Source organism: Lepus europaeus, chromosome 17 (genome assembly GCF_033115175.1).
Source record: "Lepus europaeus isolate LE1 chromosome 17, mLepTim1.pri, whole genome shotgun sequence".
Lineage (NCBI taxonomy): Eukaryota > Metazoa > Chordata > Mammalia > Lagomorpha > Leporidae > Lepus > Lepus europaeus.
Window position 1 is genome coordinate 35,419,497 of NC_084843.1, and position 27,020 is coordinate 35,446,516.

Here is a 27,020-nt window from a genome sequence, read left to right on the forward strand (position 1 = left end):
ATGCTTCGAGGAGGCGTTACTAAGGTTACTAGAGAGAGGGAGGCAGGGGACAGGCACGCTTTTCCCTAAAACATAATGTTTTCAAATGAGGGGCGTGAGCTGAGATGCGGGTAGCTCCACACGGTACTACATGTTGGATTCCTTAGAGGGGAAAGCGAAGGGGCACAGGAAAAAGCGGGGGACTGCAATGTAGCTAAAGCACCAAGCCTCTGCTTCCCCTTCCGGGCCTTTTCTTTCACCGCGCCCTTGTTTCCCCGAGCTGTTCTGGCTGTAGCACCAGGTCGGGGCGCGCCCGAGGACGGTGCTATTTGGGTGTGACACGCGTCCGAGTCGAAGCGGAAGTGGGGCCCAGTCGGGACCCGTAGGGAGAGGCGCGCAGTGAGCGGCGCCGGCGGTGGCGGCAGCTGTGCCCAGGGCTGGCTGGCCCCTGTAACGGCTCGCTCAGGCCGTGAGTCGTCGCTGCAGCTGTCGGCAAGGGAGGAAACGACTCACGGGCGGAAAGGAAGGGGTGTGTGAGGAGGCCCGTGGGTGGACTTGGCGTCGGGGAGAAGCACGGCGATACTTGCGCCTTACTTGCTGCTAGTTGATTGTAATTTTTGTTTGTTGAGGACAGATTTGGAGGACACTGACGTGTCCGTTGTCGCGGTTCTCACGGCTCTTGTCAGTTGTTGATTCGTAGCCCGAAGTGAGTGAGAGGTTTTTAGTAAAGATTTGCGTATGGGATGGGGGAAGCCGCCCGAGGAAAAAGAAACGGAAGAGTGGAGGCAGGGGTAGGAAAGCGGTGTCGAGCGGTGAGGGACGAAGATGGTGACGGTGGCGACGAGAGCTGGCGTTTGCAGGGTTTTCTGCACCAGGCGCGGTTCCATAACCCATTAAACGGGGTCCACTTATGTAGCCCCCAGTCACATGATGGCGGTCCTCTGCCTAGCCTTGCTTTTAAAGTTGGGCAGCCGAGGCAGGGACAGGTGAAGGATCGTGCCCAAAGACAGGCGGATGAGCAGTGCAGAGCCGGGCCTTGAATCCCGGTGGGCAGGCTTCAGGACACGGTGGTTGTCGCCCATCAAGATGTGAAGGAAAGGAGCCCCTTGCAAAGGGAGTGAGGCTAGCGAAGCTCGGACGGGTGTCGGAGAAGAGCTGGGAAGGGCGTGACGTCCAGGTGCGAAAGGCGAGGCCAGATGGAAGCAAGGACTGGAGTGGAGCTGAGACCTAACCTAGCTTTCCAACCTTGGCTGGGGTCTTCGTGTCTGTAGGATTTGGAGGAAGAGAGAGGAAAGGCGGACTCCCACACAGCACATTTGGCAGTGGAATTAGAGACTGCACAGGCTCGGAATGTAGATTGCTCGGCGTGCCCACCTTTAACAGTCTGTAGAGACGAAGTGGCTCCCTCGACATAGGCAGCGAGGGCTGTCTAGGCCTAAAGCCCTGAACTTCAGGGAGACAGTTCTTCCTTACTTGCTGCTGTATTAAAGCTTTTATAATTTGATAGATTGGCCTGGACTGGTTCCTTCCAGTCAGTCATCCATCTAATTCCTCCAGTAACTTGTATCCCAGGTTCAGTGTAATGATGGCACCTGGAGCTTCTTCCAGTGCAGTTGAGCGACGTCTCAGTCTCTCCGTGTTTCTAAATTTCACTTAAAAAATGAAGTAAGATAAAGCTAACTAAGCGAAAGGATCAGACAGCTTGCCTTGAAGAAACTTAAAAGAAAATGGAGATCTCTAAACATGTGGAAAAGGAAAACAGAAAAATTGTATCACTTGTTAGTGTACTGTTCACAAATGCTGTAATTCCAATGGAGTATAGCTAAGCGTAGTCCGGAGAAGCAGTTTGGAATAGTTAAAATTATGGGCTAAAGATACAAATAGGTCAGTTTAGCCACTTACTGCTTTGTAAGGCTGACTTGACTTTGTCCTTGACTTCATCATCCCTAAAATGGAAGTAATAGTTTCTAACTTGAAGAATTAGAAGCGTTCTCTGTAGAAGTACTTAGCACAATGCCAGGACCACAGTTGCTGATAGATACACATAACTCACTACTCTGGGTCGGAAGTGCAGCATCGCTGAACCTTGTATGCAGTCGCTTTATAGCATTGGCCTGGTTTTCATTGAAGAGGCCACAGAGTAGCCTTCCTTGTTCACTTGAGGATAATTAGAAGTGAAAAATATTGGTGCATTTTCTGAAGTGACCCTGAACACTGATTTGCCCACCATGGTCCCATAAAACTTTGCTTGAGATAGCTTATTTTTGAACTGTTCTGTTTCCCGAGGAATTAGCAACTTTGGCCCTAACTGGCCGACTTTCTACTCCTTTACAGATGCACGGTCATGGAGGCTATGACTCTGATTTTAGTGATGATGAACACTGTGGAGAATCTAGCAAAAGGAAAAAAAGGTAAGCTCTTTTCTCTTGGTCTGTGTTCCACATCCTTTCTAGATGGAAATGAGGTATAAATAAAGCTGAAAATCTTTGGGTTGTGTTTGCGTGTGAGGACACCTGTAGTGAATGCATTTGTATTTATTAAGCTGTAATAAAATCGATTCAAAATTGGAGAAAAGCTGTGGGAAAAATCAGAAAGTGATGTCTGTGCATTGGAGGGGTTTATTGAAAGGGAAAGGGGAACTGGAAAGCAACGGAAGGTTTCATATATCTCAATTGATTGCATTTTCCATTCAGCTGTCAAGGATTGTTTGCTTACAAAATGTCATAGTTCCAAAGGCGCTTGGTCGCTGTTCTTTTCCAAGTAAGGTTAGTGTGGAGGAGGAAATGGTAATGCAGCACAGGTGTTCATGGTTATGTGCTGAGCACAGTGATGGTCAAGGGAAGGCGCTCAGGGGAAGTTCTGTTGAATTGGAAAGGACCTGTCAGTGCCGTAAAGCCTGGGCACTATAAGGGGCTGCACCTGGGCAGAGTTGCGTGCTTGTGTTCTCAGCTCTTAGTGCTTAAAAAATTCGGCTTTAGCCATTAACTCAGGTGTGGTGGATTCAGGATAACCACTTTCCAGAGAAGTCTGTTTACACTGAGAGCAGTATTTTATGCATACTAACTGGGACTGAACATTTTTGTAGGATACTTGGTCTTTGTGGATAGTCAAAAGAACAGAAATAATTGTAATAAATTGTTTTATAGCACTTTACATTTCCTCGGTTTTTGTTGAAAAATATTACTTTGTAAGAATCAAATCTGAGGGGGTGCTGGTGGGGCATAGTGCAGAGCCATTGCCTGAAAGCCATATCCCATATGGGTGCCGGTTCAGATCTCGGCTGCTCCACTTCTGATCTACCTCCCTCCAAATGACCCGGGAAAAGCAGTGGAAGATGGCCCAAGTGTTGGGCCCCTGCCTCCCACATGGGAGACCTGGAAGAAGTTCCTGGTTTGAGGCCTGTCCGGCCCTGGCCCATTGCAGCCATCTGGGAAGTGAGCCAGCACATGCAAGATACCTCCCTGTCTCTCCCTCTCTGTAGTTCTGAATTTCATATAAGTAAATATGTCTTTAAAAAAAAAAAAAAACAGAATTTGAGCAAATCTAGTTGGATGTTTTGCTCTCCGGCTATATTTACATAAATAACTAGGAATGATCATCCTGTATAAATGGCCTTTGTTTTTTCCATATCATTAATGACCAGAAGTTTCTTAGAGCTGCTTTACAAACATCAAATTTGGCACAAAGAGATTAGGTGACGTAGTCTTACTAAGATTAAGGTAGGGGCCGGCTCCATGGCTCACTTGGTTAATCCTCCACTTGTGGCACCAGCATCCCCTATGGGCACCGGGTTCTAGTCCCAGTTGCTCCTCTTCCAGTCCAGCTCTCTGCTATGGCCCGGGAGGGCAGTGGAGGATGGCCCAAGTGCTTGGGCCCCTACACCTGCATGGGAGACCAGGAGGAAGCACCTGGCTCCTGGCTTTGGATCAGCACAGTGAACCAATGGAAGGAAGACCTTTCTCTCTGTCTCTCTCACTAACTCTGTCAAATAAATAAATAAATAGATTAAAGTAATAAATGGCAGTCAAGACTTGAACTAGGAATGGAGATGATGTGATTTTGTTAGTTTCATCTCCATTTTATAATTATTGAATGAACTTAGGGTATTAATTAAGCTGCTTAAGGAGATATAAAATGTTGCCTTAAAGATTAAAGATCAGTGGGTGTTTTTAAAGGTAGGACTTGAATTCTCCATTATAAAATTTTAAAGAATTAGGAAGCGACCTCTGAGAAAAATTAACTTTTTAAATGAATTTTCTTCTTAATCCACCAGGATTGTTGAAGATGATTTACTGCTTAAAAAGCCATTTCAGAAAGAAAAACATGGAAAAGTGGCCCATAAGCAAGTTGCAGCAGAATTGCTGGATAGGTATAGTATTTTAATATAAATCATATTCTTTGGTTTAAGATGTTTCATAAACTCAGGGACTAGGGGATTTGATTGTGTTCAATAGAATATAGACATTTGAATTTACTTGAAATTTGTTTTAACAGGGAAGAAGCAAGAAATAGAAGGTTTCATCTCATAGCTATGGATGCTGTATCCTTTCTGTATTTCTAGATTTTTATCACTAGTATATTTAAAAATCTTTTTTATTTCACATAACTGGGCATGTCAGTGGATCCTTTTTTTTTAATTTTATAGGTAAGTGTATTGAGATGTAGAATTTTGCCATGTATACTTTAGGGTATAATTATCTTTTCCTAATATATAGGAAAGAGACAAAAGTAATGAAACATATGCTGGTATTCTATAAATAAGTTTATGAAGTCCATGCACCTGCAGATATTTTTCCAGCATGATTTTGTCAAGCTGTCAGTGTTTGTCTTTTTATAATTCTTTTAAATTTCAATTTATTCTCTTTCTACCTGTTTCTTGGTTACTTAAAGTCTCTCAAAACTTGTATTTAAAATTAGCTGTGCCTGTGGATTGCTGCTAGGCCTGCTGTGGCTTTAACTCTCAAGCATGGTGTATGCTATCTTTAGGTTCCTGACTGTGGCTCATGACAATGCACTGTTATACACTGGCCATCCATACCATGATTGGGAATATTGGAGAATGAGAGGCCAAGCAAGACTTGAAGTATTTCTGGGTATTTATTGCTTTGGTCAGAGTTGGAAAAAGGAGACAGTGTCAATTTGATACATTCCCTGCTTGAAGTCTAATCCTTCTTTAAGTTACAGAAGTACCATGTGTCATTAATTTATTTTCTCTCCTGTATCTCCTAAACCAATAGCTTAGCTGTCCCGTGAGTCTTACCTGCTTTGTGTTCCTTTAGGATTTAAACATCTGCCTCTTTCATACCACCCATGTAGAATTTAAATGATACCACTACGTGGAGTACCTAGTTAGAGTCTGGTAAAAGTGAAAGTCTTGTACCACTTTTCCCTCTGGATGGAAATGGGGCTGATAGGGCCTGCAGAAGCCCCTGGAAAGGAAAGGAAGAGGGCCGGTGCTGTGGCGTAGCAGGTAAAGCTGCAGCCTGCAGTGCCAGCATTCCATATGGGTGCCGGTTCGAGACCTGGCTGCTCCACTTCTGATCCAGCTCTCTGCTGTGGCCTGGGAAAGCAGTAGAAGATGGCCCAAGTCCTTGGGTTCCTGCACCCACGTGGGAGACCTGGGAGAGGCTCCTGGCTCCTGGCTTTGGATCAGCGCAGCTCTGGCCATTGCAGCCATCTGGGGAGTGAACCTGCAGATGGAAGACCTCTCTCTCTGCCTCTCCTTCTCTCTCTGTGTAACTCTTTCAAATAAATAAATAAATCTTTAAAAAAAAAAAAAAAGGAAGGAAGAAATGTACATAGTATAATCTTCCAGGAGCCCTGAGAGACTGGAGAATCGTGTACAATGTAGTCTTCAGATGTTGCTGCATCTACTGAATGTCCAGGACCTGTTTGAGCACACTCGTAACTTCCCTGTGTAACTGAGCTCCATATTAGGCCACTATTGCGTTGTTCTCGGCTGAACAAATCACATTCAGGCTTTGCTGACTCCCCAGTTGGTTTACTTAGAAAACCTCATTGGTGTACACTTTGACCAATCAACTGACCTTCCTTCCCCCTTTAGAAATTCATAAAAGTCCAACCCAAGCAGTCCTGATAAGCAGCCCCTTGCAGGGTCGTCTCTCCCAGATGTTGGACACTTTCTATGCTTCTTTAAATAAACTTCCTTCACTTTGCTCGCTCTTCCTTGCCCACGTGCTCATTCTTCATGGTCACGAGACAAAGAACTTGGCAGAGGAGAGAAGCAACACTCAGTGAATCCAGCAGAGAGATGCTGCGACCCCACATGAGAGGAGAGGCTAGAACAGAGTTGTAACACAGAAAACTGCAACTCTGTAATGGCTGGAGCTGAGCCTATCTGAAGCCAGGAGCTTCTTCCTGGTCTCCCATGTGGGTACAGGGGCCCAAAGACTTGGGCCATCTTTTACTGCTTTCCCAGGCCATAGCAGAGAGCTGGATTGGAAAAGGAGCAGCTGTGACTCAAAACTGGTACCCATATTAGGATTTAATATTAGAGAAGTAGCATCTTCAGAAGCTTTATTACTGAAATAGCTGTCTTTTATAATGATGAAAAGTATATTCTGCTTCTTACCCTTAATTTTAGAAACCATAATTTATTTATTTTTCCCACTATAATTATTAGAATGAGCAGTGGTATGAGGCTATAGTCCAACAATAGATGGGAAGCTCTCTTTCTCCCTACTTGGAAATATGTTTGATCAGAAGAGTGGTATGTGTTTGAAAAATATTCCAGATGTTACAGTCTTCATCCTTAACAGTTTAATATATGCCCTTGCAGATTTTTTGAATGTATAAGCATGTATAGTACATATTTGCATAATAATAAAAAGCTAAATAAACTCATGCTTTTTTTTTTTTCCACTTGGTACTATGTCATGACACAGAACAACTCCCAAGTGAATACCATCCTTAATTGTTTGCATTTCAGTATCAAAGGCATACAAAGTTCGTAAATGACTATATTTTATACTATGGTGGCAAAAAAGAAGACTTCAGACGTTTGGGGTAAGTATCATGAAGCTGACCTAAGATGAGAGGACTGTATGGGTGACTTTTTTTTTTAAATTAAACTTTTATTTAATGAATATAAATTTCCAAAGTACAGCTTATGGGTTACAATGGCTTCCCCCTCCCAAAACTTCCCTCCCACCCGCAACCCTCCCCTTTCCCGCTCCCTCTCCCCTTCCAATCACATCATGATTCATTTTCAATTCTCTTTATATACAGAAGATCAGTTTAGTATATATTAGGTAACGATTTCAACAGTTTGCCGCCATATAGCAACACATAGTGAAAAAAAAAATACTGTTGGAGTACTAGTTATAGCATTAAATAAGAGTGTACAGCACATTGAAGACAGAGATCCTACATAATATTTTTTTTTTAATTAATTAATTTTCTATGCCATTTCCAATTTAACACCAGGGTTTTTTTTTTCATTTCCAATTCTCTTTATATACAGAAGATCGATTCAGTATATAATTAGTAAAGATCTCATCAGTTTGTACCCTCGCAGAGACACAAAGTGTAAAAATACTGTTTCAGTACTAGTTATAGCATCACTGCACATTAGACAACACATTAAGGACAGATCCCACATGGGATGTAAGTACACAGTGACTCCTGTTGCTGACTTAACAATTTGACACTCCTGTTCATGGCGTCAGTAATCTCCCTAGGCTCTAGTCATGAGTTGCCAGGGCTATGGAAGCCTTTAGAGTTCGCTGACTTTGATCTTATTCCGATAGGGTCATAGTCAAAGTGGAAGTTCTCTCCTCCCTTCAGAGAAAGGTACCTCCTTCTTTGATGGCCCCATTCTTTCCACTGGGATCTCACTCACAGAGATCTTTCATTTAGGTCTTCTTTTTTTTTTTTTTTTCTTTTCCATGGTATCTTGGCTTTCCATGCCTACAATACTCTCATGGGCTCTTCCGCCAGATCCGAATGCCTTAAGGGCTGATTCTGAGGCCAGAGTGTTGTTTAGGACGCCTGCCATTCTATGAGTCTGCTGTGTATCCCATTTCCCATGTTGGATCTTTCTCTCTCTTTTTGATTCTATCAGTTAGTATTAGCAGACACTTGTCTTGTTTGTGTGATCCCTTTGATTCTTAGACCTATCAGAGCCAATGGTTGTGAACTGAAATTGATCACTTGGACTAGTGAGATGGCTGGGTCATAGAAGAAATTAAAAGAGAAATCAAAAATTTTCTGGAAGCAAATGAGGATAACAGCACAACATACCAAAACCTCTGGGATACAACAAAAGCAGTGTTAAGAGGAAAGTTTATATCAATAGGTGCCTACATCAAGAAATTGGAAAGGCACCAAATAGATGAGCTTTCAAGTCATCTCAAGGATCTAGAAAATCTGCAGCAAACCAAACCCAAACCCAGTAGGAGAAGAGAAATAATTAAAATCAAAGAAGAAATCAACAGGATTGAATCCAAAAAAACATTACAAAAAATCAGCCAAACAAGGAGCTGGTTTTTTGAAAAAATAAACAAAATTGACACCCCATTGGCCCAACTAACTAAAAAAAGAAGAGAAAAAACCCAAATCAATAGGATCAGAGATGAAAAGGGAAACGTAACAACAGACACCACAGAAATAAAAAGAATCATCAGAAATTACTACAAGGACTTGTATGCCAGCAAACAGGGAAATCTATCAGAAATGGAGAGATTCTTGGACACATACAACCTACCTAAATTGAACCAGGAAGACATAGAAAACCTAAACAGACCCATAACTGAGAAAGAAATTGAAACAGTAATAAAGGCCCTCCCAACAAAGAAAAGCCCAGGACCAGATGGATTCACTGCTGAGTTCTACCAGACATTTAGAGAAGAACTAACTCCAATTCTTCTCAAACTATTCAAAACAATCGAAAAAGAGGGAATCCTCCCAAATTCTTTCTATGAAGCCACCATCACCTTAATTCCTAAGCCAGAAAAAGATGCAGCATTGAAAGAGAATTACAGACCAATATCCCTGATGAACATAGATGCAAAAATCCTCAATAAAATTCTGGCCAATAGAATGCAACAACACATCAGAAAGATCATCCACCCAGACCAAGTGGGATTTATCCCTGGTATGCAGGGATGGTTCAACGTTCACAAAACAATCAACCGTAATACACTACATTAACAGACTGCAGAAGAAAAACCATATGATTCTCTCAATAGATGCAGAGAAAGCATTTGATAAAATACAACACCCTTTCATGATGAAAACTCTAAGCAAACTGGGTATGGAAGGAACATTCCTCAATACAATCAAAGCAATATATGAAAAACCCACGGCCAACATCCTATTGAATGGGGAAAAGTTGGAAGCATTTCCGCTGAGATCTGGTACCAGACAGGGATGCCCACTCTCACCACTGCTATTCAACATAGTTCTGGAAGTTCTAGCCAGAGCTATTAGGCAAGAAAAAGAAATTAAAGGGATACAAATCGGGAAGGAAGAAGTCAAACTATCCCTCTTTGCAGATGATATGATTCTTTATTTAGGGGACCCAAAGAACTCTACTAAGAGACTACTGGAACTCATCGAAGAGTTTGGCAAAGTAGCAGGATATAAAATCAGTGCAGAAAAATCAACAGCCTTTGTATACACAGTCAATGCCACGGCTGAGGAAGAACTTCTAAGATCAATCCCATTCACAATAGCTACAAAAACAATCAAATACCTTGTATGGGTGACTTTAAAGACACACAGCTACTGTGTCTTTTGACTGCATTTTCACTCTCTCCCTACTTTCTATTCCAGTTTTCTTGTTGTATCACAAGGTGGAGAGGTCATCCACAGCTTCTAGCTAAATAGCTTTTCATGAATTCCATTTGTTTGGCAGCAGGCCTCAGGTTACCTACTTACCTCCTGAGCTAGCTACAACCCTGGCAGGCGATACAGGGTATATGAGGACTATTTGTGTGTCTTATTGGAAAGGATTTTTGAAGTAATGAAATTTGTAGACTTGAATGTTTGAGAATGTCTCAGAAGAAACATGCAACCTCACCTTGCGCACAAGTCTTTTCTGTATCTTTGGCTTTTCTATACAAACGTCTTGATTTTGCATAGATTTTTTTTCCTTCCTCTGACTTTTTTCTACTCTGATAATGCCCTAAGAAACTTAAGTACTATCTCATCTACCCCAAGTTTATCTCTTCTATCATTATCCTATGTCCTCTAACAATCATTTATTCTACTTCTAGACTCTCAGCATTGATCTTGAGAGATCATCTCTTTCAACTCTATTCCCCTTACTCAGTCTTCCTAGGAAATTAGTAGAATGAAGTCTGGAAAACTTTTTATACTTTTAAAAATTAGATCTTAATAAAATGATATTACTGACTTTTGGTTAGATCCTGAAACTTATTTTCATTTGCTTTACTTATTTAGTGTTTATTTAGGTTTCTCATCCCAGCTTTGGTAACTTAGCACTGTTTGTGAAATTTAGCCCAGTACTGGAGATGGATGGATTCTGTACCCATTTAACTTGCTTCTATAGCAGCATTCTTTATGAGTGCTTTTTGAAAATACTGGTGTAGTTTTTATAAATATGTGTATATACTCACTTAAAACTATTTTTATGTATCATGTTTTATTCAAGTTTTCAAAAAAATCAGAACTGTTTAACCTCCTAAATTTGACTAATATTTTTTTATATTAGATTGCAATAATCTTATTTTCCAGGGAAAATGACAAGACTGATTTGGATGTTATAAGAGAAAATCATAGATTCCTATGGAATGAAGAGGATGAAGTGGACATGACTTGGTAATTTTTGACATCAGGCATAATGCATCAAATGCTTTAGTCCTGTCTCTGCTGTTTTCAGACTTTGTCACTATCTAACTTTTTATTGATTTCTCATTCCTTGACTTAGTCATTAAAAAAATGACCTTTTTTTTTTTTTAATAATGTTGTGCCTTGTTTTGTAACATGCTTTCTTTTAAAACTTTTAAAATATTTTAGGAAAAGTAATACCTGAAAATTGTATAAGAAATCCAAAAGGTAAAAAGTAAAGAGTAATTTTGTTTTTCATTTCTAACTATCCTTAAGTTTCTCTCCCTGAGAACCACCATTAATAGTTTATATCCAGCTATTCTATGCATATGTAAGTAATAGGCCTCTTTTAAAACATTAAAATTTATATCATATACGTTATTTATGTGACATTGCTTCCAAGCAGTAGACTGTAGTTGAATTTCTAAGTGTATAATATTTATATTTTTGTGGATCTAGGGAGAAGAGACTTGCAAAGAAATACTATGATAAATTATTCAAGGAATACTGCATAGCAGATCTCAGTAGATACAAAGAAAATAAGGTATGCCTTCCAGATATTGTAGAATGAGGTTCTTATTCAATATAATTTTTGTTTTACTCTCATGCCTAATTTTAGTCTAAATTGTCTTATGAGATGCCATTTGGACCATTTAACCTCTGCAGCTATGTAATTTAAAGTTACCCTATGGAATTTATAGAGATAAGGGTGTTTCTTTCAGAGCTGAGCCATGAAAAGGCTAAAATTAAACACAAATGCCTTGGTCTTGTTTCATCATTTGACTCTAGTCTAGCACCTCTGGTGATTATAATGAATGATGGAACTTTGCAGAGCAATGTCTTCTTTCACAGATGATGTTTGAAATTGGTAGATTTTTAAAAATTACTATTTCTAGAGAAGCAGATGCATAGCCTGTGATACATAAATGTAATGTCTATTCTAGAAAAATTGAGTTTTAAATTGTTGCTAACTAGTATTGACAGATTTCCCTTCCCACTTCACAAATCATTTTAGTTAATATTGAAGTTATTTTTATTCCTAGCTTAAACTTGTAATTTGTAGCTGGAAGGTAACCAAGGAACAGACTAAGTTGTAAAGTGAAAGGAGGGCAAATTACATAAATATGTATGTTAAAGATTGTATATATTTGTGTCATATTAAAAAAGACAACCTGTATTTTAAAAGCTGTCTTAATTTGCTGTTTCTGAAGGATTTCTTTGTTTTTTTGTTTTAATGGTCTGGTCTCATTAGAACTAGGATTGGCTTAACAGTTTTTGCAGTAGTGCCTTTAATATTTGTGTTGCTTACAATTTATTACAAACAATAGTAATGTTCATTTGATATAACTCTTTATAAACACATGTGATTGTTATATCCCAGACTTCTCAGTTTCTTGTGAATTAGTTATGGACTATAGTTCACAGCTCTCATGTTTATACCAGCTAATTCTTAAATCTATCAACAAGCACTTTAGCAGTTAGAATTACTTGGAATCACTGTATTGCAAATCCAATGTGAAATTCCAAATCTAAGAGCATGAAACAAATCAGCTTTTTCAACCCTGGATTGTTTTTCAATATTTATTGAAACTGGATTAGGTTCTATGGATTAGCTCCTGGTGACTGGCTTTCAGAGAAAGCCAAAGCCTAGTTGAGGGAAGAATGTTCATAAGCAAAGAATGTTTTAATTCACCATTAAAAACAACTATTAGAAATCATAGTTCGAAGAGAATAATCTAGAAACCCATTGTGTTTTGATATTAAAATATATTGAGTGAATAGATGTGAGGCTAGGTACAAGTAAGAACTCAGAACTCACAGGTTTTGAATGTGAATACTGAAAGAATTTGGAGAGAGAGAGACTGCTTTTTGGCACACCATGTTTGAAGTGTTGGAGAAAGTTGGAGTGATGCCTTTGGATCTCTTGCTTATAACATTTTCTTTTATTTAAAAAGGCAATGTTTTATTTACTTTTTTATTAGATTATTTGTTTTTATTCACACATAATAATTTTACATATTTAAGGGGTACAATGTAATATTTTGATACATGCATACATTTCAATGATCAAATTAGGATAATTGGCATCTATTGCTTCATATATTCAAGATTTCTTTGTAATTTAAACATTCAAAAGTCTTTGTTCTAGCTATTTAGAAATAAACAATATGTTATTGTTAAACATTGTGACCCTACTGTGCATTAGAATACCAGAAGGATTATTTTTACAATAAAGAAAAAAATACTTTTTAATTCAATAAAAGTAAACCTTTCTGAGGTTTAATTTATTTTTGAGGGTTCATTTTCTTTTTGAGAAATCTAATTCTGAAGAACTCACGAATGATACATCTATTGTGAGCACTTAGACATAACTATAGCTTATGAGACATAAGAATTTCCTCCACTTAATACATTAAAAGAAGTAAGTCATGGAGAACAAATTTTACTGTTAACTCTCATAATCCAACTCGTTGAGGACAGAGGTCCTGCACGGGAAGTTAGTGCACAGCGACTCTTTTTGTTAGTTTAACAATTAACACGCTTGTGTATGATGTCAGTGATCATCCAAGGCTCTTGACATGACCTGCCTAGGCTATGGAAGCCTTTTGAATAAACAAACTCCTTCGGTATTTAGACAAGGCCATAAAAAAGTGGAAGTTCTCTCCTCCCTTCAGAGAAAAGTACATCCTCTTTTGCTGATGACTTCTTTCCTCTGAGGTCTCACCCACTGAGATCCTCCATGTAGGACATTTTTTTTTTGCCACGGTCTTGGCTTTCCATGCCTGAAATGTTCTCATGGGCTTTTCAGCCAGACCAGAATGCCTTAAGGGCTGATTTGAGGTCTGAGTGCCACTTAAAGCGATTGTTATTCTATGAGTTTTGCTGTATAGACTGCTCTCCACATTGGAGCATTCACTCCTTTTTAATTCTATTTATTATTATCAAAAATGTAATCCTATATATGTGACCATTTTAACACTTAATCCTATCTATATGCACATTTTAACACTTAAAGGCTAGTTTTACTACCCAGCTTAAGGGAATTTGGGGTCCCATGGCAAGTTTTTAAACTATGCCCTTAGAAGTAAGTCTGTAGGAACGTATGCAGAACTATACAATTTTACAGTTAGAAACTTCATACATTTCACAATTACAACTCTAGGAACATGGTGATTCTTCCCACTGTGCCCACACTCCCACCCCACTTCCTCCACCCTTTCTTATTACCACTCTTAATTTTTACTAAGATCTATTTTTAATCAACTTTATATACATGATTGTTTCTATGTTAAGTAAAAAGTTCAACAAATAGTATTTAAAAAAAGTTCCTGGCCGGCGCCGCGGCTCACTAGGCTAATCCTCCACTTTGTGGCGCCGGCACACCGGGTTCTAGTCCCGGTCGGGGCACCGATCCTGTCCCAGTTGCCCCTCTTCCAGGCCAGCTCTCTGCTGTGGCCCGGGAGTGCAGTGGAGGATGGCCCAAGTGCTTGGGCCCTGCACCCCATGGGAGACCAGGATAAGCCCCTGGCTCCTGTTTTTGTACCAGTAGGGGTCTTGCTTCATACTTCTGCATATAGAAATCCGGTTTACCCGGCACCATTTGTTGAAGAGACTGTGCTTGCTCCAGGGATTGATTTTAGCTCCTTTGTCAAATATTAGTTGATTGTAGGTGCTTGGATTCATTTCTGGCGTTTCTGTTCTGTTCCATTGGTCTATCCACGTTTTTGTATCAGTAACAGGGTGTTTTGATTATAACTGCCCTGTAGTATGTTTTGAAATCTAGTATTTGGAGAAAAAAATGGACATCCAGGTACAGGAAACACACAGAACTCCCAAAAGACATGACCAGAAAAGATCTTCACCATGATACATTGTAGTCAAATTCTCCATAAATAAAGATTCTAAAATGTCTACAAGAAGCCGGCGCCGCGGCTCACTAGGCTAATCCTCCGCCTTGCGGCGCCAGCACACCGGGTTCTAGTCCCGGTCGGGGCGCCGGATTCTGTCCCGGTTGCCCCTCTTCCAGGCCAGCTCTCTGCTGTGGCCCGGGAGTGCAGTGGAGGATGGCCCAAGTGCTTGGGCCCTGCACCCCATGGGAGAAGAAGCACCTGGCTCCTGCCATGGATCGGCGCAGTGTGCCTGCCGCAGCGCGCCTACCGCGGCGGCCATTGGAGGGTGAACCAACGGCAAAGGAAGACCTTTCTCTCTGTCTCTCTCTCTCACTGTCCACTCTGCCTGTCAAAAAAAAAAAAAAAAAGTCTACAAGAGAAATGGCCAAATTGCTTTCAGAGGATCTCCAATCAGACTCACAACACAGATTTCTCATCAGAAACCCTTTGGTTAGAAGAGAATGGCGAAATATATTCTAAGGCTTAAGAGAAAAAAACTGTCAACCCTGCAAAGCTCTTATTTCTTAATGAAGGTGAAATAAAGAACTTCCACAACAAACAGAAGTTGAGAGAATTTGTCACCACCCATCCAGCCTTGCAAAAGATGCTTAAGGAGTGTTACACACAGAAACACATACACAGTCATAACTATGAAGGAAGGTGAAGGCAGAGTATCTCCTCCCATTGCAGGCCAACTGGCATGGTGCAACTGGTGTGATGGAGGCCCTCCTCCTGGCTTCCTCTGAATTGCTGTGGCCCTCGTTGACTGGGTGGAGGGTAATGCCAGCTATTGCTGAGTACATGCACTGGACCTGGGGTGACTGCCACCTGCCTATGTCCAGAAATGCTGTCAGCTCCCCCTGCTGGCTGCAGGTCTCTGCTGTAGCAGGGAGGTGGGGAAGGAGAGCGACGGACTGCCTTTTTTTTTCCTCCTCTCTGGGCAATCAGTTTCCTGTTGTCGTGGGAGATCTGTGTGGAACTCCTAAAGCAATTCACCAAGCTCTCCATCCCATTGTATCAGCAGTGCGATGGGCCATGGAGTCCTCTCTGACCTGGCTTGCCGGGCAGGTGTCTTCCTCCCCAAATCCAAGTCAGCAGGTCTTCTGTTGTGTATTTGCTCTCTCAGCACGGGTCCAGACAGGACTTCCCACCACAGCTCTCCCACAGCTTTATCCTGAGAATGTACTCTCCTTTTTTGAAATATTAATTTCACCCTGCTTAAATCGGACCATCTTGTCACTATTCCACCATCTAGGAGTTCGTTCTTACTCACTTTTTTTTTTTTTTTTTTTGACAGGCAGAGTGGACAGTGAGAGAGAGACAGAGAGAAAGGTCTTCCTTTTCTGTTGGTTCACCCCCAAAATGGCCGCTGCGGCCGGCGCACCGCGCTGATCCGAAGCCAGGATCTAGGTGCTTCTCCTGGTCTCCCATGCGGGTGCAGGGCCCAAACACTTGGGCCATCCTCCACTGTACTCCCGGGCCACAGCAGAGAGCAGGACTGGAAGAGGAGCAACCAGGACAGAATCCGGCACCCCTACCGGGACTAGAACCTGGGGTGCTGGTGCCGCAGGTGGAGGATTAGCCTATTGAGCTGCAGTGCCGGCCCTTACTCAATTTTAATTAGCTAATTAAAAGTGCTGTGTGTTTGTGTATGTGTGTTATATTTAATTAGATATATATTATATAAGATACTTACGGCATTTATAGGGGAATTGCTACATTAGCCCCATACTTCCATTCCTTTATTTGATGAATTCCATTTCATCATGGAGAATCTTGTTGTATCAGAGTGTACATTAATTGTTAAATTCAGTGCAAGGAAGAAGCAGTCTCCCCAAGACACTGACTTAATGGGCTGTAAGTTTATTTTTCTGTTACATAGAAAGTAGATAACCTTGGAACTTTGTGTTATCAGGAAGTTAGGATCCTTTCCTGTCATTGGGTGCATTTATGACCTCTTTGTACTAAGGGCAGAGTGAGAAGAGAAAGATTCTCAGCACCAAAACCTGAGTGATTCCAGCTTTAATCCAACCAACCAGCAGGAAATCTGTTAGTAGAGAATATAAGAATATGCAGTCTTTTTTTTTTTTAATTTTTTTTTTTTTTTTTTTTTTGTCTGATAGGGTTACAGAGAGATAGGAAAAAAGATCTTTCATCCTCTGGTTCACTCCCAAGATGTCTACAATGGCCAGGACTAGTCCAGGCTGAAGCCTGGAGCTTTTTTTGGTCTTCTGCGTGGGTAGCAGGGGCCCAGGCACTTGGGCCATCTTCTGCTTTCCCAAGTGCATCAGCAGGGAGCTGAATCAAAAGTGTAGCAGCAGGGTCTTGAACCAGTGACCATATGAGATGCCAACATCGCAAGCAGCAGCTTTATCCATCGTGCCGCAATGCCAGCCCCAAGAATATGTATTCTTTAGTAGGATATAATGTGGTTGTCTAGTCACATTTCTTATCCTTCCTAGAAAATTATAATTTTCTTGGTGACATACACTGTTTTAATCACTTTATTCTCAGTGGAATGCCAGCCTGATAAGTAGTTGCTTAATAAGTATTTATTGAGTAGATGGATGGTTAGAAGGAAAAATTTGGAAACTATTGTTTGCTGTTAAACATTTGGTTGTTGTTCCTAGACTTCCAACATAGGTTGGATGGCAAGCAAGCTCGGCATACTTTCTCATATATAAGCTTAAAAATAGAATTTTTAAAAGTTATTTTGAATTTTTAGATTTCTTTTTTCCTTAGACTTGAAGGATTTTATTTTTGTTTGGCAGCTTTACTGGGAATATTTTGAAATTTAATTTTCAATTAAAATACAAAATGACTATGGTAGATGTTTAGTTTAGTAGTTAAGACTGCAGGTAAGGTGCCAGCATCCCATATTAGAATGCCTGGGTTCAAACCCAGCTTAGCTCTTGATTTCAGTATCCAGGTAATGTACACCTTGGGAGGAAGCATGTGATGGATCAAGTGGTTGAGTCCTTTGTCACCTACATGGGAGACCTGGATTGAGTTCTTGGCTCCTGGCTTTGGCCCACCTTTGCCCTGGCTTTGCAGGCATTTGAGGAGTGAACCAGGTGATGGAAGCTCTTTCTTTTTGATTACTCTGCCTTTCAAATAAAGAAACAAGAATAAACAAACATTTAGAAATACAAAATTATCAGTTTAAAGTAGTAGATGATTTTTTAAAAAATATTTATTTAATTTTAGAGTCAGAGTAATAAAGGGAGAGACATAGAGAGGTCTTCCATCTGCTGGTTCACTCCCCAAATGGCCGCAACAGCCAGAGCTGGGCCAATCCGAATCCAGGAGCCAGAAGCTTCTTCTCAGTCTCTCATGTGAGTGCAGGGGCCCAAGCACTTGCACTATCTTTCACTGCTTTCTCAAGCCTTTAGCAGAGAGTTGGATCAGAAGTGGAGCAGCTGGAACTTGAACCAGTGCCCATATGGGATGCTGGTTCCACAGGCAGAGGCTTAACCTAATATGCCACAAAACTGGATCCAGTAATAGATGATTTTTAAAAATAAGTTTAACAGGGGACCGGCGCTGTGGCGCAGTGGGTTAACGTCCTGGCCTGAAGCACCAGCATCCCGTTTGGCTGCCAGTTCAAGACCCAGCTGCTCTACTTCTGATCCAGCTCTCTGCTATGGCCTGGGAAAGCAGTGGAGGATGGCCCAAGTCCTTGGGCCCCTGCACCCACATAGGAGACCTGGAAGAAGCTCCTGGCTCCTGGCTTCAGATTGGCACAGCTCCAGCTGTTGCGGCCAATTAGGGAGTGAACCAGCAGATGGAAGACCTACTCCCCTCCCCGCCCTGTCTCTCCTCTCTCTGTGTAACTCTTTCAAATAAATATTAAAAAAAAAAAAAAGTTCATCAGGCATGATGAGCATTTTGTCTGAATTCTCATAACAGTCCTGTGAAGTTAAGGGTTGTTATTATTGGCATTTTTATACCTAAAGAAGAAATAGATTAAGTAACTTTCCCAAGGTAACAGAGCAAGTTAATGAAGGATACTGCTGAGTTGGATACATTTGCATGATTCTGTAGTTGCATAGTTTTGTTTTTTTAAAAATAGACTTTATTTTTACAGCATTTTAGGTTCACAGCAAAATTGATGGGAAAGTTCAGAGTTCTGTGCACTCCCTGCCGCTCATCCTCAGCCTCTTCACCATCAGTACCTCCCATCAGAGTGGTACATTTGTTATACCTGGTGAAGCTACGTTGACACACTATTACCACTCAGAGTCCACAGTGTGCATTAGGGTTCCCTCTTGGTTTTGTACATTCTGTTTAATGACATGTGTCCACTATTACAATATCACAGAATAGTTTCACTGCCCTCAGACTTCTCTGTGCTCTGCCTTTTCATCCCTTCCTCCTCCCTAACCCTTGGAAAACACTGATCTTTTTGCTGTCTCCAAAGTTTTGTCTTTTCCAGAATATCAGAAAGTCAAATCATGTAGTATATAGCCTTTTCAGATTGGCTTCTTTCTCTTAGTAATACACATTGGAAATTGCTCCATGTCTTTTCATGTCTTGATAGTTCATTCCTTTTTTAGTGCTGAATCTCATTCGTTGTCTGTATTTTCAGTTCGTTTATACATTTATCTAATGAAGGAAATCTTGGTTGTTTACAAGTATTGGCAGACATGCATGATGTTGCTGGAAGTGTCTATGTTCAGGTTTTTGTTTGGGTAAATGCCAAGAAGTCCAGTTGCTAGAGAGCTGAACTTTTAACCATTATCTTAAACTGAATAAAAACAAAATATTACTAAAACTATGGTAAGTCTGCATATAAATGTGAAAGATTTTAAAAGGCAGCAGACATGAGTCATTGTTAGCCAAAAAACAAAGTTATTTTTAGGAATATGAATGGAAGTTTAACAGCTGTCCACCTAAGGCTCCAGACCAGTCCCGCTGCTCTTCGTTGTAATCTCTGAGCCAGACTTTGTGACAGAAGCCTGAATAATATTAGATTTTATATCAGTGAAAGATTTCTCAGATTATGTTGATCCCATGCTTGGTCTTTTTCTTTCTTAAAGACTTTTTATTTATTTATTTACTTATTTGTCTTAAAGAGTTATTTATTTGAAGTCAGAGTTAACACAGAGATAGGAGGTGCAGAGAGAGAGGTCTTCCACCCACTGGTTCACTCCCCAGTTGACTACAACGGCCGGAGCTGCTCACATCTGAAGCCAGGATCCAGGAGCTTCTTCCTGGTCTCCCATTTGGGTGCAGGGGCCAAAGGACATTGACCATCTTCTACTGCTTTCCCAGGCCATAGCAGAGAGCTGGATCGGAAGTGGAGCAGCTGGGACTTGAACTGAGGCCCACATGGGATGCCGGCACTGCAGGCATACCCACTATGCCACAGTGCCGGCCCCTATTTATTTATTTCAAAGGCAAAGATAGAGAAAAGGAAAGACAGAAGTCTTCCATCTGCTGCTTCACTTCCCATATGGCTGCAACAGCTGGGGCTGGGCCAGGGGAAGTCAAGACTAGGAGCTCCATTCAGGTCTCCCATGTGGGTTCAGGGGCCCAAGGACTTGGGCCATCTTCTGCTGCCCCAGGCACATTAGTGGGGAGCTCAGTTGGAAGCAGAACAGCTGGGACTCAAACTGGCACCAAAAGGGATGCTGGCACTGGAGGCAGAGGCTTGGCCTTCCTCGCCACAGCACCAACCCAATGGGTGGCCGTTTTTTACTACTAAACCCTGTACTCTCTGGTAAAATATGGTATATAGATGATTCTGTTCTTTGGTGATCCAGAAGGAATCATATTAATAACAGCTGCTAAATAATACTTATTTTACTACAGAGGTTTGCAAACTTCGGTGTGTGTGTGTATGAATGGTCATACGGTCTTTGTCACAGCTATGGAACCCTGCTGTTGCAGAGTGAAAGTAGATATACACAAATGAATAGATGTGGTTGTGTTCCAATAAAAATTTTTAAACTAGGCAACAGGTCTGTGTGCCAGTTTGCTAACCCCCATCTAATATATATATAATTGTTCTAGTTGCTTTATAAGTACAAGTTTTCTAGTTGACTTAAAAAAATTTGACTTAGTGACTTGTTGTTGTTGTTGTGGTACAAAAGTGTTACATGTTTGGTAGAAAGTGTCTTTTGGATTTGGAATTTTAATCTTTTCCTGGCTTAGCAATATGCAATGTGATATTCTCTTGATGCTGGACAGTGGGAACTCCTGTTCAGGCACAGGATCATGAGGGTAAACAACTGATAATCTAGTGTGCTATGTTGCCAGCATTTCATGGATATGGGTATTTAATAAATTACATGAGGTACTTAATGGTTGATTTAAAATAGATTCTATGTTAAATGCTTTTACTCAACTGCAGGCTAATGAAGGTGTTCTGAGCATGTTAAGGTCAACTGGGATATTAGCCATAGTAAATGCAAAATATTTCCTCTTACAGTGAGTGTACCAAGAATGTAACTCCATCTGAAGTTGAGGCGTATCCATGTTGTCACATATAAGTCTGTTTACCAAAAGAAGTAGGTACTCCTGTATCTACATATGAGTAAATTCAGTTAAACAGAGATTCAGTAACTTACTCTGTACTATTCAGCTGCTAAGTGGTGGAGCTAAAATGTTAACCTGTATAATCTGACTTCTTTGCCCTGTAATATACTGCCTCTGTACTGCACTGTAACTTTTTTATTTTTTTGTCTTTTCAGTTTGATAGAACAGGGCACATTATTTGTTAAACTAGATATATTGTAGCCTGACACCTGTAACTTTTAGGGTATTTTAAGAGTACATAAGATTGTTCTGAACAGATAGATTGGTAATTCTTCAAATGTTTTTCAAGATGGGATTTTACATAGTATCTTACAGGAGGAAAACCTGTCATGAGAATTGGGTTTAATTTTTTCTTTTTTTTTGAGATTTATTTCTTTGAAAGGCAGAGTTATAGAGGCAGAGAGAGACAGAAAGATATCTTCCATCTGGTTCACTCCACAAATGACTGCCTTGGCTGGGTGTAGGGTAGGCTGAAACCAAGAACCAGGAGCTCCATCTGTTTCTCCCAGGTGGGTGGCCGGGACCCAAGCATTTGGGCTATCTTCCACTGCTTTCCTAGGTACATTAGCAGGGAGCTGGGTTACAAAGGGAACAACCAGTACATGGACCAGTGCCCATTCAGGATGCTGGCATTGCAGGCAGCAGCTCAGCCTGCTGCACCACAATGCTGGCCTCTAGGTTTAATTTTTTAGGTTTGTAAATGTTATTAATGCCATGTTAAGATTTACGTATAATTTTAATGTGATGTTTAAATTTACTTAGACCTAAATCTAATTCTTTTTCTTATCAGTTTGGATTTAGGTGGCGAGTAGAAAAAGAAGTAATTTCAGGAAAAGGTAATTCTTCAAAATTTTGCTTTTTAATGGGATTTAGTTTATTTTGTCATGTTATTGAAGTAATTGGGTAAAACTGTTTCTAATATACACAATAAATTATGTACAAAAATAAAATTAGCATATATGTGGTATACTGTTAATAAAGGTCAGAATGTAATTCTTTAGTGATGCTTAGCTTTAGAATGTTGCCTTTAATGTTTAATTGAGGATATGTAGAAAATGTTTAAAGAATTAAAAGATTTCCTAGCAAGGAAACTTTAAACAGATGAATGCTTTCTTTATCAATTTTTGGAGTAATGATTTGCTGTTACTGTATTCCAGCCAAATCCACACTTTGGAAGTAGAAATTAAATATCACTTTGAACCTAGTAGAATTTGTGAACAGGCTGATTCTCATTTTAAGGAATCCCTGAGGTTGAGCCAACATATGTAGTCTCACAGCAAACAACCAGACATTTGTTGGTAATCAGTGGGTACTTCCCCCCCAGCCAAGAAAACCTTTTATTTAAGGAATACAGGCATGCATTTCATAAGTACAACTTTAGGAATATGATGATTCTTCCCACTCTCCCACTCCTCCTTCTCCTCCTCCCTCTCCTCCTCCCTCTCCTATTCCCAGTCCCATTCTCCATTAAGATCTAGTTTTGATTAATTTAATTTAATTTTATTTATTTTATTTTTTGACAGGCAGAATGGTCAGTGAGAGAGAGAGACAGAGAGGAAGGTCTTTCTTTTTTCCATTGGTTTACCTCCCACAGCCGGCGCACTGTGCTGATCCGAAGCCAGGAGCCAGGTGCTTCTCCTGGTCTCCCATGGGGTGCAGGGCCCAAGCACTTGGGCCATCCTCCACTGCATTCCTGGGCCACAGCAGAGAGCAGGACTGGAAGAGGAACAACTGGGACAGAATCCAGTGCCCCGACCGGGACTAGAACCTGGGGTGCCAGTGCCGCAAGCGGAGGATTAGCCTATTGAGCCACAGTGCCAGCCTATTTTTGATTAATTTTAAACACAGAAGACCAACTCTATACTAAGTAAAAAACCCAACAATTTGCACAAAATAAATAAATAAATAAATAAAAAACCAAAAGAAAACAACAAAAAAATTGTTCCTTAACAGTTGAGACAAGGGCTGTTCAAAGTCATTGCATCTTGAAGTTAATTTCACCTCTACTTCTTCTTCTTCTTCTTCTTCTTTTTTTTTAGAGACTTAACTAAAGAAACATCCAAGAATGATACATCTTTTGTGAGCACTTCGACATAATTATAATATAACTCTTTGCGGTCAGAGGTCCTGCATGGGAAGTTAGTGCATAGTGACTCTTGTTAATTTAACAGTTAATACTCTTATGCATGACGTCAATGATCCCCCAAGCCCTTGACATGAGCTGCCTAGGCTATGGAAGCCTTTTGAATAAACAAACTCCATCAGTATTTAGACAAGGCCATAAATAAAGTGAAAGTTCTTTCCTCCCTTCAGAGAAAAGTACTTCCTTCTTTGATGATCACTTCTTTCTACTGGGGTCTCACCCACTGAGGTCCATTATGTAGGACATTTTTTGCCACAGTGTCTTGGCTTTCCATGCCTGAAATGCTCTCGTGTGCTTTTCAGCCAGACCAGAATGCCTTAAGTGCTGATTTTGAGGTCAGAGCTCAATTTAGGTAGATTGTATGCATTCTATGAGTCTGCTGTGTGGACTGCTTCCCATGTTGGAGCATTCCCTCCTTTTTAATTCTATCTATTATTATAACCAGACCCTTAATCTTAACCATATGATCATTTAACACTTAAGGAGATATTTTTACCACCCAGCTTAAGGGGACTTGGGGTCCCATGGCAAGTTTTTAAATTGTGCCCTTAGACATAAGTCCATAGGAATGTATACAGAACTATACAGTTTTACAGTTACAAACTTCATACACATCATAATTATAACTTTAGGAACATGGTAATTCTTCCCACCATGCCCACCCTCCCACCTTTACTCCAAACCCCTCTTCCTCCTCTCTCTCTTATTCCCATCCTTATTTTACTAAAATCTATTTTCAATTGATTCTATACAATTATGTTTAAGTTAAGAGTTCAAGAAATAGTATATAAAAAAAGTCAAGACAGGGCTGTTCAAGTCATTGCTTCTCAAAGTGTCAATTTCACTTTTACAGACTGCCTTTTAGGTGCTCAATTCGTTATCACAAGTAAGGGAGAACATGTGGTATTTTCCCCTTTGAAACTGGCTTAAGTGACTAAATATAATTTAGTTTTCCAGATTCATTCATTGTGTTGTAAAAGACCAGATTTCATTTTTTAGCGCTGTGTAGTATTCCATGATGAGCATATCACATAATTTCTTCATCCAGTCTTCAATTGACGGGCATTTGGGTTGATTCCATGTCTTAGCTACTGTGAATTGAGCAGCAATAAACATAGGGTTACAGAAAACTCTTATGCTTATTTCATTTCCCTTGGGTAAACTCCCAGGAGTGGGATGGCTATGTCATACAGTAGGTCTATATTCAGATTTCTGAGGTATCCCCATACTGTCTTCCATAGTGGCTTTACCAGTTTACATTCCCACCAACAGTTGATTAGGGTGACTTTTTCCCCACATCCTCGCCAGCATTTGTTATTTGTTGATTTCTGTATGAGAGCTATTCCAACTGGGGTGAGGTGAAACCTCATTGTGGTTTTGGTTTGCATTTCCCTGACAGCTGGTGATCCTGAGCGTTTTTTCATGTGTCTGTTGGCCATTTGGATTTCCTCTTTTGAAAAATATTTAAGTCCTTTGCCCATTTTTTCACTGGGTTGTTTGGTTGTTGTTGAGTTTCTTGATCTCTTTATATGTTTTGGTTATTAATCCTTTATCAGTTGCATGGTTTGCAAATAATTTCTCCCATTCTGTCAGTTGCCTCTTCACTTTGCTGAGTGTTTCTTTAGCAGTGCAGAAACTTCTCAATTTGATGTAATCCCATTTGTGAATTTTGGCTTTGATTGCTTGTGCCTCTGAGGTCTTTTCCAAGAAGTCTTTGTCTATGCCAATGTCTTGCAGGGTTTCCCCAGTGATCTCTAATAATTTGATGATATCGGGTCATAGATTTAGGTCTTTAATCCATTTTGAGTTGGTTTTTGTGTCAGGTGTAAAGTAGGGGTCTTGCTTCATACTTAGGCATGTGGAAATCCAGTTTTCCCAGCACCATTTGTTGAAGAGACTGTCCTTGCTCCAGGGACTGATTTTAGCTCCTTTGTCAAAGATAAGTTGATTGTAGGTGCTTGGATTCATTTCTGGCGTTTCTGTTCTGTTCCATTGGTCTATCCACCTGTTTTTGTACCAGTACCAGGTGTTTTGATTATAACTGCCCTGTAGTATGTTTTGAAATCTGGTATTGTGATGCCTCCAGCTTTGTTTTTGTTGTAAAAGGTTGCTTTAGCTATTTGGAGTCTCCTGTGTTTCCATATGAATTTCAGCATGAATTTTTTTTCTAATCTAAGACAAATATCCTTGATATTTTATGGTATCACATTGAATCTGTAAATTGCTTTTGGAAGTATGGATATTATGATAGAATCTTCTAGTTTGTTTTTTAATGTTTTGTAATTGTCAAAATTGACATCCTTGGTTAAATTTATTACAAGATAGTTAATGGGGCCTGCGATGTGGCACAGCAGGTTAACACCCTGGCGTGAAGCACTGGTATCCCATATGGGCACCGGGTTGACTCTGCTGTTCCACTTCCAATCTAGCTTCCCGCTAATGTTCCTGGGGCAGCAGAAGATGGCCCAAGTCCTTGGGCCCCTGCATCCACATAGGAGACCTGAATGGAGCTCCTGGTCCTGGCTTCAGCCTGGCCCAGCCCCAGCTGTTGCGGCCACTTGGGAAGTGAAATAGCACATTGAAGACCTCTGTCTCTCTTTTTCTCTGTTTTTTGCCTTAGAAATAAATAAATATGGGCCAGCACTGTGGTGTAGTGGGTATGCCTGCAGTGCTGGCAAACCATATGGGCGTCAGTTCAAGTCCCAGCTGCTCCACTTCCGATCCAGCTCTCTGCTATGGCCTGGGAAAGCAGTAAAAAGATGGCCTGAGTCCTTGGGCCCCTGCACCTGCTTGGGAGACCTGGAAGAAGCTCCTGGCTCCTGGCTTAGGATAAGCGTAGCTCCAGCCGTTGCGGCCTATTGGGGAGTGAACCATTGGATGGAAGATTCTCTCTCTCTCTCTCTCTCTTTCTCTCTCTCTCTGCTTTTCCTATCTCTGTGTAACTCTGACTTTCAAATAAATATATAAATCTTTTCTAAAGAGACCAAATAATATTTTTCAGAAAAAGTATTTAATTTTTTGTAGCCATTTTGAATGAAATTAATTTAGAAGTTCTTTCTCAGCTGTGGTATTGTCTGTGTATACAAAGGCTGTTGATTTTTGTGTATTGATTTTATTTCCTGCGACTTTACCAGACTGCTCCTGTAGACTCTTATTGGAGTCTTTTGAATCTCCTATATATAGAATCATGTTGGCTGGCGCTGCGGCTGACTAGGCTAATCCTCCGCCTGCAGCACCACGCCGGTTCTGTCCCGGTTGCCCCTCTTCCAGGCCAGCACTCTGCTGTGGCCCGGGAAGGCAGTGGAGGATTGCCTAAGTACTTGGCCCTGCACCTGCACGGGAGACCAGGAGGAAGCACCTGGCTCCTGGCTTCAGATTGCTGCAGTGCGCCGGCCGTAGGGGTGCAACCAACGGAAAAAGGAAGACCTTTCTGTCTGTCTGTCTCTCTCACTGTCTAACTCTGCCTGTCAAAAAAAAAAAAAAAAGAAGAAGAATCATGTCATCTGCAAATAAGAATAGTTTGACTTCCTCCTTCCCAATTTGTATCCCTTTGATTTCTTTATCTTGCCTAATGGCTCCGGCTAAGACTTCCAGTATTATATTGAATAGCAAAGGTGAGAGTGGGAATCCCTATCTGGTACTAGATCTCAGTGGGA

The 27,020-nt window shown here is 40.8% G+C and overlaps 1 protein-coding gene across 3 annotated transcripts in view; it reads left to right on the top strand.

The window, feature by feature from the left end:
• The first annotated feature begins 357 nt into the window (after positions 1 to 357).
• LOC133776367 (protein FRA10AC1) overlaps positions 358 to 27,020 on the top strand; it is a 49,286-nt gene continuing 22,623 nt past the window's right edge. For 2 of the 3 annotated variants that reach the window (XM_062215279.1, XM_062215281.1), the window contains exons 1-8: positions 358 to 508; positions 2,314 to 2,390; positions 4,253 to 4,348; positions 4,474 to 4,519; positions 6,929 to 7,005; positions 10,699 to 10,782; positions 11,251 to 11,335; positions 22,012 to 22,057. In XM_062215279.1, the coding sequence (XP_062071263.1) occupies positions 2,314 to 2,390; positions 4,253 to 4,348; positions 4,474 to 4,519; positions 6,929 to 7,005; positions 10,699 to 10,782; positions 11,251 to 11,335; positions 22,012 to 22,057 (511 nt within the window). In that variant the 5' untranslated portion in view covers positions 358 to 508. The other variant, XM_062215280.1, reaches the window with a different exon arrangement.